Here is a 13,221-nt window from a genome sequence, read left to right as displayed (position 1 = left end):
TTTTCTTTAAGAATTTTTTCTTTGTATTCACAATTTAGCTAACTTTTTAGCACAAGAGGCCAGCTTTGGGCTTGTTTCATCTTTCAACATGCCTTCCTCACTGAACTTAATTATTTCTTGTTTTTGATAAAGTGAGAAATACGTGACTCTTTCTTTCACTCGAACATCTAGGCGCCATTTTAGGATTATTAATTAGTCTAATTTCAATATTATTATGTCTCAGGGAATAGTGAGGCCTGAGTAGAGTGAGATAGGGAAATGGCCAGTCGGTAGAGCTGTCAAAACACACATTTTTTGATTAAGTTCACTGTCTTTTAAGAGTACAGTTTGTGGCACTTGTAAGCAATTACTATAGTAACATCAAAGATCATCATAACAGATATTATAATAATGAAAAAGTTTGAAACATTGTAAGAGTTACTAAATAAGAGAGAGTCATGAAGTGAGCACATGCTTTTGAAAAAAATAAAATAGCCTGATTAGACTTGCTGTATGTACGCTTGCCACAACCCTTTAATTTGTAAGAAATACAGTATCTACAAAGTGCATTAAAAGAAGGTGTGCCTCTGTAAGGTCTGTGACTCAGTAACTTCTAGGTCTGCTGGACTAGAGCTGGACTTTGAACTCTGGGTTGTCGATGCCCAGTTCTGTGTACTTCCAGCACTATCTGAGAACCTCTGAACTCTGTTTCTTCCTTTCTTTTCTAATTCCTCTTTTATGCATTTATGCAACTTTGCCTTTCTTCTGTGCTATTTAATTCTAACTTTCCTTTATGTTTTACATTTATTGAGTAAATATGTGCTTCCTATTTTCAGTTTTTAAATTTGGTAGATTTAACTATATCTCTCAAAAAAGAAACTAAAAATTAAGGATTTGAGAGGTTGAGAGTCAGTGGTGATTATTATTATTATTATTATTATTTGCATGGTCCTCATTTGATGACTTTCCCCCTATTGGGAAGGCAAGGGGAATTTTTTTTTTTTTTTGACAAGGGGAATATTAATGTTAAAAAGGTCTTATAGCCTTAGTATCACTAGTTTAGGAAATGTCAAATGTAAATGAACAATTTTCAGAGTTCTGAAGAGAAATATTTAACTGACCCTTTTTCTTGTCCATGTTGGTGGAAAGCGGTCCTGGAGAAAATGTTTTCTAAAAGATATATCTCTCTCTCAAAAAAAAAAACAAAACTAAAAATTAAGGATTTGAGAGGTTGAAAGTCAGTGGTTATTATTATTATTATTATTTACATGATCCTCATTTGTTGACTTTCTCCCTATTGGGAAGGCAAGGGGCATATTAATGTAAAAATGGTCTCATAGCCTTAGTATCACTAGTTTAGGAAATGTCAAATGTAAATGAACAATTTTCAGAGTTCTAAAGAGAAATATTTAACTGACCCTTTTTCTTGTCCATGTTGGTGGAAAGCAGTCCTGGAGAAAATGTTTTCTAAAAGATATATTTTTCATTAAGATTTCAAAGAACTACGTTGGATATTTTATTTTAGCTTATCTACTAGAAAGGTTTAATGTATTTATTTTTATTTTAGGAACTGAAGAGGAGTTTGGAGGTCTTGTATCTGCTAATCTTATACTTTTGAGGAATAGACTTCTGGATATCTTGCTAAAACTAATTTATACATCTAAAGAAAAGACAAGCATTAATTTGCAGTAAGTAATCTGTTTAAAAGTGATTATACCACTTGCTACTACTAGTTAATTCATATTAGGCAAAAGAAGGAATTATCATTGACTTTAAATATATTTTTTTAACCCTGAAATTTATAATGTCTCAAGAATGAAACTCAGTCTTCTTTTTCCTTTTTGATTTGAAATCTAATTTCTGAAGTTAATTTTGTTTCTTGTTTTTTAAATCCATCTGTCTTTCAATAGAGCTTGTGAAGAACTGGTGAAGACACTGGGTTTTGACTGGATCATGATGTTTATGGAGGAACACTTACATTCCACCACAGTTACAGCAGCCATGAGGATTCTTGTTGTCCTATTAAGTAATCAGTCTATTCTCATCAAGTTTAAAGAAGGACTCAGTGGTGGAGGATGGCTTGAACAGACAGATTCTGTCTTAACTAATAAGATTGGAACTGTATTAGGTATGGGACTTTTCTAGTCAGCTGCTTGAAAATGAGCTGGTGTGTTGTGTTTTACTTTTAAATTTATGGAAACTTACCGTCTCCAGTTTAATCATCATTAAAAAGATACTAATTTTAATTAATGATAGAATAAAAAACTTAGAAGATTTCAAATTGGGCTTTTTAAATGGCAAATCAAACTGAAGACAGACAAGATACTAAAGTTTGAAAACTCAGGGAATTCCTCAGGATCTTTTTGTATTATAGGCCTTACTGATCTGTAAGTAGATAACGACTGAATTATCAGTAGAACTAAATAATAATAATAATAATAAAAAGTATTTATTTGGGGTACTTACTGTGTGCCAGTTCTTAAACACTTGCCAGGTAATAACATTTCATCACAGTAACTCTGTGAGGTACAAATACTATCATACCTATTTTACAGATTGGAAAACCAAATTCATTTCACTCAGTTCCAAAGTCTATGCTTTTAACATTATGTTATATTGCCACACAAGGATGTTAGCTCACTAGTATCATGGCTATTTTCAACATATAACTGAGCATTTACCTAATGTTAGAAAATTGCAGTTTCCTATGCGAGATTTATTTGAACTCCTATATTTCCATTCATATTAGTAATATTACTTTGGAAAATATATGTTTGAAGATAGTGTTTTTATTTAAAGGCAAAGTCATTTAGTTCTTAAATAATTTTAAAAATACATTTGTTATGTAACACATTACCTTGTAAATCATAGCTAATTGTCAAATGTTTGATCTTAAGAAGCTTGTATTGAGAATATCTATTTACCTTAGTCCAATGGGAAAATTAGGGATTGGAATTTAATATGTAATTTAATTATAGAAAAAAATGTAAGTATCAATGTCTAGGCACTGCCTCTACTACTTCAAACATCAAAGCAAATGTTAGGAAGACAGATCTTTCAATGTAGTACTGTTGTATTGTTATTTCATATGTGAAGAAGGTCTGAAGAAACTTTGTATGTGATAAAGGAAAAGTGGTGTCATTTCCATTTTACTGTGAAATGATTGCTAAAGAAAATTATATGCTTTATAATATACATTTTAAGTGATGATCATAGGTAGTTTTGTGCTTAAAAATAGATCACTATTTTGCATGAACTCTAGGGAAAGATTTAATCTACAGATGTAATTGTTTTGAACAGTTTGGTAGTAAGAAGTTCAGTTTACTGGCTTTAATATCTACTGGAGAATAAACAATGAAAGGCACAATTGAATGTGAGTTCTGTTGAATATGCTAGGTTTAAATGCTAATTGACAGCAATGCTTATTTTGAAGACAAGCAGCAGCAGTAGTAATAACACCTGAAATTTATAATAATACATTGTGGTTTGCAAAATTCTTTCACATATATCATCTCATTTGTCCTTCATGATTCTGGAAACAAGTACATATTTTATAGCATATAAGTTTTATTTTCTAGAAAATAAGCCTAATGAATATAAAGTAAGGTTTAATTTCTCTAATTAGGAAATTAAGACTATTAACTACATAAGGTTAGTTGGCTAGGCAGTAATAATACTGTCTAAGAATCTGTCTTCTGTTAGTCCTGTGCTTTCTCTGTCCTATGTCACTTCAGTGATACTAGAAAGAGATGCTTTCACTGTATCTGACCTACCTGATTTCATACCTTAGAATCTTTTTGTCATTCATTGGTATTTGCATGCATATGCATATGCTGTTTTGATTTCAAAGAAGAAATCTAGGTATTCAATTTAAATTTAATTTCAATTTGACCCCACTTAATTTAATTTTCCCTGAATATCTGTCTGACACATACACATATTTGTGTGTATAAACAGGTATACATATCAGCTCATTGATTCTATTTCTCCTTGACCTGAATAGCAACCTAATTTTTTTTAACTTTTTTGTTCACATTTATTAGTTTTTGTCAAATTTTTCTTCATAAAAATACACTTTTAAAAACATTTTACTTTAAGTTCTGGGATACATGTGCAGAACATGCAGGTTTGTTACATAGGTATACATGTGCCATGGTGGTTTGCTGCACCTATCAACAAGTCAGATGACAACAAGTCAGGTTTTAAGCCCTACATTCATCAGGTATTTATTTGTCCTAATGTGCTCCTTCTCCTTGACCTCCACCCTCCACAGGCCCCAGTGTGTGATGTTCCCCTCCGTGTATCCATGTGTTCTCATTGTTCAGCTCCCACTTATGAGTGAGAACATGTGGTGTTTGCTTTTCTGTTCCTGTGTTAGTTTGCTGAGGATGATGGTTTTTGGCTTCATCCATGTCCCTGCAAAGGACATGAACTTATTCTTTTATATGGTAGCCCTAAAAATATATTTCATGTACTGTAACTTGTATCTAAATTAATGCTTAATCATAGTTTCATTAATAAGGGCAAAGAAAACAATAATTTTACAGACTCTAAAATAGAGAAATGAGTTTTCAAATCCTAGTGCCTCTACTTATGCCACATTGTGACATTGAACAAATCATGTTTTCTATGTTGTAAAAATGATACTACTACTTTTTTACCTCACATGTTCATTGTGATTAAGAAATTATATGGGAAAGACCTTGTAAATTGCTATATAATTTTTTATTGGAAGAGCATACTTTGGAAGTTAATTCATATCACACTGAGCAATTGATTAGGATAAAATATTTTAAAAGCCATCTAGACATACATTTTTCCTTTATAAAGTAAAATAATAGTTGTAATATGTACTTTACTGCATTTCAGAAAAAAGTAAGTTGAAAAAAAATATGGATATCTATGCCGAGTGCAGTCACTTATACCTGTAATCTTAGTGCTTTGGGACGCCAAGTCTGGAGGATCACTTGAGGCTAGGAGTTTGAGACCAGCCTGAGCAACATAACAAGACCCTGTCTCTACAAAAAATTTTTTTTAATTAGCCAGGCATGGTTGCATGTGCCTGTAGTCCTAGCTACTGGGGAGGGTGAGGCAGGAGGATCCTTTGAGTCCAGGAGTTTGAGGTCAAGTGAGCTATGATCACATCACTGTACTCCAGCCTGGGCAGCAGAGTGAACCCTCATCTCTTAAAATAATAAATAACAAATGTGAATATCTATTTGAAATACAAATTGCTTCAGACTTAAATCAGTTTTTTGTCTATTGGTTGCTATTCACAGAAGTTTCCATTGAAAATTTGACCAACATTCACTGTGTACTGAGTACTTCCCTAGGTATGGGGTGAACCAAATGTTTAGGGTGTATCCTGAATTTCTTTATAAAACAGAGGAAACAAGTTTGATAGAAACACTGATGCCATAAGCTATATTAATAAGAACTGACCAGCTCCTTAAAAAAAAAGCTGGGTTTCTAGACCTAATTCTGGATGTTCAGCTCAGCCAGTGGATAGCTGCAGCCACAACGGGCTTAGATTTGCCATCCCACTGCACAGCAGCTTTCCAACAGATTACAGATCATGTTGAGTAAAGATTGTTTCACTTATTCATTTAATCTTGTCTCTAAATTCATAGTTAATTTAAGATTCACTAGTTTATCATGATTTTCAGGACAAATGAAATATATAAACTATATTATAACAAGTTACAAAACTTAGCTGGGCATGGTAGCTCATGCCAGTAGTCCCTCAGGAGGCTGAGGTGGGAGGATTGCTTTGAGCCCAAGAAGTGAAGATTACAGTGAGCGAAGGTCACTCCAGCCTGGGCAACAGAGCAAGGCTGTGTTTCAAAAAAATAAAAATATAGCAAGGATATTTTTAAGTTATATGTTGTGTAGCATTCTAAATTTTGACTGTATTTTGCGTTTCAGTTTTTTCTTAGGGAAATACAAGCCAACAACACTAGAGTTCATCTGAGATCTTTCTTTTAATAAGAACTTATATCCCCTTAAGAAGTATTTTCAAACTCTTGTATCTGATTGTCTCAACTGTGTTTCAAAACCAATATCCTAATAGGCTTGCTAAGATCAAGCAAATGGTAAAGTAAAACTTTTGACTGAAGATTAATTTATCAATCAAATACTTAATTACCTGTAGTAATATGAATGTTCTGGATAGAAATGTTATATATGCTGAATTACTTCCTTCTTTGTTAATAGAGCATGTTTATCAGTTGCTAATTTTGCACTTACTGTTATTTTTCCTCTTCTCTTAGGATTCAATGTGGGCAGAAGTGCTGGTGGGAGATCGACAGTCAGGGAGATTAACCGAGATGCTTGTCATTTTCCTGGTTTTCCAGTCCTTCAGTCATTCCTTCCTAAACACACTAATGTCCCTGCCCTCTATTTTCTCCTCATGGCATTGTTTCTGCAGCAGCCAGTTAGTGAGCTGCCTGAGAACCTGCAGGTCAGTGTGCCTGTCATCAGCTGCCGGAGTAAGCAGGGTTGCCAGGTAGGAATTATCTAGTAAGGGGTGCGTGAAATTGTGTATTCCAAAGACTCACCGTAGGATAATGGATAATCACTATAAAACCAACTGTCAATTCCATCACTTTCCCCACATTTAAGGTTTGATTTGGGACAGAAAAATCTGAAAATACCACAGAAAATTTTCCCAAAAAGAAATTCTTTGTCCCTGTTTACATTTTTTTCCTATATGATTATATATTATATATGCATAAAGACTTTAGATGATATTTAATGATGATCTAAATAACTCTTTTGTTATGTGATTTATTTTTATTTTGTTTTCGAGACAGAGTCTCATTCTGTCACCTGGAGTGCAGTGGCATGATTTCAGCTAACTGAAAATTCTGCCTTCTGGGTTGAAGTGATTCTCCCACGTCAGCCTCCTGAGTAGCTGGTACTAAGGGATGCACCACCATGCCAGGCTAATTTTTGTATTTTTAGTGAAGACAAGGTCTCACCATGTTGGCCAAGTTGGTCTTGAACTCCTGACCTCAGGTGATCCTCCTGCCTCAGCCTCCCAAAGTGCTGGGATTGTAGGCATGAACCACAGTGCCTGGCCTGCTATGTGATTTATTTCTGCAGAATTAAAAATGAAAGGAGTAGCTTATATACAATAAATTAAATACCTCTCCTCAAGTGAGTGTGACAGGATTCTTAGTGCAAATTCTGATCAGGAAAAAAAAATTTGCTTGATGATAGGTACCATCCACATTAGGGAGACAGTAAGCCTTTACTTCTAATTGAAGACTGGTAAAGATATCTATATATAGTTTATGTTTGAGGCACTGCAGAGACTTAGGAATTTAGCTTTTAAACTCAACTGTGCTTCTGTCCTAATGCCAAATGCTATTTAAATCAATTCTAGTAGTTGACAAAATCTTTTAAGTGTAAACACTTGAGTCTGTGCCCTTACATTAAATCAAGATACAGACTCATGCTTAGTACAGTTGTGTTGGTTATGCAATTTTTCAATATACATGGCATCATAGTCATAAAGTTTATATATAAAACAGCTATGAATAAGTCTCAAATTAATTTTTATTTTATCAGATTTTATCTGTAAGTAATCTAAAATGGAATTAAAATATTGCTGAGAATGGGAAAGAAGTGAGCTTAATATGCTTTATTTAAAAGATTTTGCTTAAATGCATTGGTTCTATAATTTTATCTCTTGGCTAACTAACATGTATTTTATTTTTATTTTTGTTAGGAAAAAGTAGAAAGCAATATTTTTAACATAGGTACCTAAGGCAGGATACAGATGATACATAGTATTCAATTTTTTTATAACTATAAAAATGAGTTTTAAAATGTAGGATAGAAGGGTACTAGTTCTTTATGCCTATATCGTTACTTACTTTTAAAAAAAAACATAAACTAGTTACAAAGAAGTTTTAGAGTATTAGAACTTATGAGGGTCTCTACTGAAAAAAATTAGTGATGGCTAACATTTGGTCAATTTTGGCTCTGTAGTTTGATTTGGATTCCATTTGGACATTTATCTTTGGAGTTCCTGCCTCCAGCGGAACTGTGGTCTCTTCTATCCATAACGTATGCACAGAAGCTGTTTTTTTATTATTGGGAATGCTCCGCAGCATGCTGAATTCAGTAAGTTCACTCTGATACTCAGACCTATTGAGAGTTCCTACTGCCTGTGATACTTTTTTGTAAAGAAAGGAAGTTTTTGTTAATATAGCTACTTATTTACTGTATGATCTCTGGAACTTCAGACGCATTTGTTAGACAAAGTTATGTCTAATGTAAGAACAGACTGTGTAGTTGTTAAGACCATGGACTCTGGAGCCCTGCCTGGGTTAAAATCCCTCCTCTGGTACTTCAGATCTATTATCCTCAGTTATGTGCCTCAGTTTCCTGGTGTTTAAAATGCCAGTAATAATAGAATGTATCTCTTTGGGTTTTTGTGAGGAATTAATAAGATACCATGTACACCTAAAGCACTTATAAACATGCCTGATACATAATGTCTCATAAGTATTAACTTATTAATGTAATAAAAATATAATGAGTACATATATAATGAGCATATATTTGTAGTGTCTGTTATTACAATAATATATTATTTGAACTTTTAAAATCACTTTCATTTAGAGGTCAGAAATGTTAACAATACAAGTTTCATTTGATTTTGTTTTTGCTTTTCTTCTGCTCTGATTATGTCTAACTTAGAGATGAAGAATTGAAAGCATAAAAGACAAAATTGATGTTCCCATTGATCTGACAGGAATACTGTGAATGATGACCAGATTTATTTATACAATTTAGGATTGTGTTGTAACAGGAAATATTAACTTGATTCCTTGAATTACATGTACCTGACAAATCTAATTTCAGTCAAAACTATTGTTGTGTCATCTAAGAACAGAACATTGCCATTAAATGTATTAATTTAGAATGTTTTATGAGTCTTGTTTTGGTGCCTATTTATAAAATCTAAGAAAAGTTTTTTAAAACCCACTCTCTGGGCAGGTATCAGAAGATATACATTGTTCAAGTGTACAGTATTCATGTTATTTTTTTAATTATCATCATTGTTGTTGTATTACATAATGCTTAAGAGTGAGGCTCAGAAAGGTGAAGTAACTTCCCAGCTTTTATCTTACCCATAACTCCCTGGCATGATGCACGATGAGGCAACATTGATGGTAATACAACTACTTTGGTACCACCAGCACTCATGGTAATAATAATGAATAATCAAAACCACTGATTCTAGTTAGCAGAACTGTGAGTGATCCAACGATTAGACAATGATCCCATCAGTTTCTAAGGGGATTGTTTTTGTTTTAGCTAGTTTCTAAATTTCTTTGCATGTGTGTATACATGTGTGTTTGCTCATATGTGTGGTTTACAGAGGAGTTCTAGACCATCAATATATCCAGTTTCATAAGAATACTGAGTAATGGATTTTTAAAATAATTTATAGCAGTGTCAATTACTTTTAACAGTGTTTCCTCTTGTGTCCCCATGACAGCCTTGGCAATCAGAAGAAGAGGGATCTTGGCTCCGAGAATATCCTGTGACCCTGATGCAGTTCTTCAGATATCTGTATCACAATGTTCCGGACCTTGCCTCCATGTGGATGAGCCCTGACTTCCTGTGTGCATTAGCAGCCACAGTCTTCCCCTTCAATATTCGCCCTTATTCAGAGATGGTAGGAAAGGGGGAGGAAAATATCAGAACTGGAATTAGTCTGTTCTAATGGTTAGCAGATTTTTTTTTGACAATCTTTTAAGCTTCTGACCAAGTTACAGTTTCATAACTTTATACATCACCTCTTGCATCATTGTCTAGTGTCCCCAGCTCCCCACACTTTCCTTCTGCTTTCCCCTAAAATCACAGTGAACTCAATTTTCTTTTCTCATTCACCATATTCTTCTAAACATCTTGTTAGTAATTTCCCTTTTCAAGTAGTTGATTCATTTCTTATTTTACGTGACGCTAGCTGTGTACTTGTAAAATTTTCTTTTCCACTAAGAGAACTCTAGTCCAACCAAATTTATTTATTTATTATTTAGGAAGTAGGTATTAGCTGGATTTAACTTTTACAAATAAATTATAGGTTTGAAAGTATATGTTGGTCCTTTCTTTCACCGAACTTTTCTTTTTTCATCAAATTTTTCTTATTTTTCTTATTTTGTACTAACAATAAAACTATTAGATTATAATCATATATAGTATAGATATTTATTTGTCCTTTAAAATAAGCCCAAAAATTGTGTTAGCATGTATACTATCTCATCTTTCATATGCCACCTTGTTTCCTGCTTTGAAAATGTAAATTTCAAATTTACATTTATTTAGAATTTATATAGAAATTTACTGAACCATGTTTTTGCAGAGGCCTTGCAGGATGGTTTCATAATTTTAGAATCTAAATACTATTCATTACAGAAACTAATAGTTCAGTTGATGTAAATACTGGTGACTTTTCAAAACAAATGAACCACTATAGTTTACACAAAACCATATTGCAGGGACTTGTACTTATCACTTACTTTTATATGTTGATGTTGATTAGCTAGGAAACTGTAAACATAAAACAGATTTAAAAATAAATAGGTAAAATACACCCAAAAGATAGTTATTCCTTCATAGTACTTCAAAATTTCATGATGTTTCTTCCAATTTCCCCCATGTACTTTAGGACCTGGGATAAATGACCTTCTTTGTACTCATGTTTCTCCTTGTAAAATGATGCAATACTTATTCTAAAATTGGATTTTTAGGAGAAAGACAAATATAACACATTACCTTAATACCCTGGCTTGTTTGTAATTTTAGAATCCTTATTTTTGGTTACAAAAAGACCTTTATCTTTGTTTTTTGAGACAGAGTTCACTCTTGTCATCCAGGCTGGAGTGCAATGGTTGCGTGATCTCCGCTCACTCCAACCTCCGCCTACCAAGTTCAAGCAATTCTCTTGCCTCAGCCTCCCAGGTAGCTGGGATTACAGACATGTACCACCATGCCCAGCTAATTTTTTTTTGTGTTTTTAGTATAGATGGGGTCTGGCCATGTTGACCAAGCTGGTCTCCAACTCATGACCTCAGGTGATCCATCTGCCTCGGCCTCCCAAAGTGCTGGGATTATAGGCATGAGTCATCGTGCCCAGCAGTCAGCATCTTATAATCTGTTTACTAGTCTCGCTCTCTCTCTCTCTTTCTCTGTCACTTGGTTCAAAATTGGCACTAATGTTGTTTTTTTTTAAATTTATTTGTTTTTTTAACCTATAAAAAATGGATCAGCTCTTACATGCTACCATTATGCCAGATTTTTATGTGAAATTCTGTGACATTTGACTTCACAGTGGGGGTAGGGTTTAAATATGGAAATATAGTTATCCTCATTTTATTATTCCATATATTTTAAGTGCAGTTGACCACAATAGACATATAATTCAACATCAAGGTGATATATTGTTAGTAGTCAGTCAGAAACACTGTATGTTGTGCAACCATGACATATGGTGCCAGATTACCACCTTGGAAGCAAGAGTCAAGTAAAGCAGAGCGAAATAATGTGCTGAATAGCTTAATAGGTGGAAAATGCTGCTGCTACAGTTTTATTTTTAGGAAGTAAAAATGTCAGAGTCTAATGTTATTACCATATCTTTCCATTTGATTTTACTAGGTGACTGACCTTGATGATGAAGTTGGATCTCCAGCAGAAGAGTTTAAAGCATTTGCAGCAGACACAGGGATGAACAGGAGCCAATCAGAGTACTGCAATGTGGGCACCAAGACATATCTGACCAATCACCCAGCTAAAAAGTTTGTTTTTGACTTCATGCGGGTCTTAATCATAGACAACCTCTGTCTTACCCCTGCCAGCAAGCAAACTCCATTAATTGATCTTTTGTTGGAGGTAAAGACAAAGAAATGGGTATCTCGTTTGTATTACTTTTTAAATTAGGACATTAGTAACCAAGCAAGTTCTGTGCCAAAGATTTCTAATTCCTCTTAGTTATGTGTAGGCAGAAAGTTCTTAATCCCATATGTGCTTTAGACCCTATCAATTTGTTCTTCTTTCCCTTCCCTCAATGATGTCTCTACTTTAGTCCTTTATCTTCCTTTCCCTAGGAGCTGGCAAACTTCTTCTGTAAAAAACCAAATAGTAAATATTTTAAGCTTGTGGGCCATACAGTCTCTATCACAACTGCTCAACTACATTGTTGTAGCTAGAAAGCAGCCATGGACAGTGCATAAGAGAGTGAGCATGGCAGTGTTCTAATAAAACTTCATCTACAAAAACAAGCACAGGCTAGATTTGGCCCACAGGCCATAGTGTGCCAACCCCTTCCCTGGACATTAACAGTGCCTAGTGGCATTGTCTTCTTACTTCATAACTTGCTACATCGATTTCTCCTACCTGTCATTGCCAGGTGTTACTGTTGTCAGTGTCATGTGCAGCTTAAGACATGATGCATTGTACAGAATAGGTGCCTACTATGCACTTGTTAAATTCCCCAAGGCAGCAAACTTCTGGGTTGCCTGCCTCCCCATTCTCCTGACAATTGATATCAATCAACTGATGCATCAGAAAATAAGAGTGGCTCTAAGCCTTTAAGTGGCCTCATTGCTGGCTCTAGAAATTAGCTATCCCAGAAAAGCATTAAAAAATGTTTAGCTAGAAAAGTCTGAAGATACCACTGAGAGAAAATTTAATACAGTATAATTAGTTGCATATACATTCATGTTCCTTTGACCAATTAATATAAGTAAGGTCAAACAGTACATGCCAGGGGCTCTGAAAATAACATGTGTTAGGAAAGAGTAGATCTGTGGAGAAGACTGCTTTTCTGTCTGAGTAACTTCTGTCTCTCAGCAGTTCGACAGCTGAACCTGACTTTTTTTGTGCTCCCTCTAGTGGCTAGTACAGTTAACTTTTAAATAGCAATCTGAAAACCACAGGTTTATCTTATTCATGTGAAAATACCTCAGTTTGGTCAATTTTTAAAAAATCACTAATGTAATTTGAGTACCAGTTATGCTAAGCATTTAACCAGGACCACACTGTTTAATAATGGCAGGAGAATAATTGGTTTCCTCACTAATGCATGTGGTAGAATTAAAAAGCAGACCCAGTAGAACTTCTCCGTTTTGAAAACTTTAAAAAGCTATAAGAAGAGATGGCCAGTATCCTACTGTATAGGGTAAAAATTTAAAGCATTTTGTGAAAAAGCGAAATCGTTTTTCAGAA

At 34.1% G+C, this 13,221-nt stretch overlaps 1 protein-coding gene across 6 annotated transcripts in view; it reads left to right on the top strand.

Moving 5' to 3' along the window:
* WDFY3 (WD repeat and FYVE domain containing 3) overlaps positions 1–13,221 on the top strand; it is a 284,809-nt gene that overhangs the window by 184,147 nt on the left and 87,441 nt on the right. For 5 of the 6 annotated variants that reach the window (XM_012437733.3, XM_012437736.3, XM_012437734.3 and 2 more), the window contains 6 exons: positions 1,547–1,667; positions 1,890–2,107; positions 6,249–6,484; positions 7,975–8,109; positions 9,494–9,673; positions 11,653–11,886. In XM_012437733.3, the coding sequence (XP_012293156.1) occupies positions 1,547–1,667; positions 1,890–2,107; positions 6,249–6,484; positions 7,975–8,109; positions 9,494–9,673; positions 11,653–11,886 (1,124 nt within the window). The remainder of the gene's footprint in view (positions 1–1,546; positions 1,668–1,889; positions 2,108–6,248; positions 6,485–7,974; positions 8,110–9,493; positions 9,674–11,652; positions 11,887–13,221) is intronic. The other variant, XM_064368830.1, reaches the window with a different exon arrangement.

The sequence above is a fragment of the Aotus nancymaae genome, unplaced genomic scaffold (assembly GCF_030222135.1).
Source record: "Aotus nancymaae isolate 86718 unplaced genomic scaffold, 86718_ANA_hifiasm-v0.15.2.pri h1tg000006l, whole genome shotgun sequence".
Taxonomy (NCBI): domain Eukaryota; kingdom Metazoa; phylum Chordata; class Mammalia; order Primates; family Aotidae; genus Aotus; species Aotus nancymaae.
This window is presented reverse-complemented; position numbering and strand designations above follow the sequence as displayed.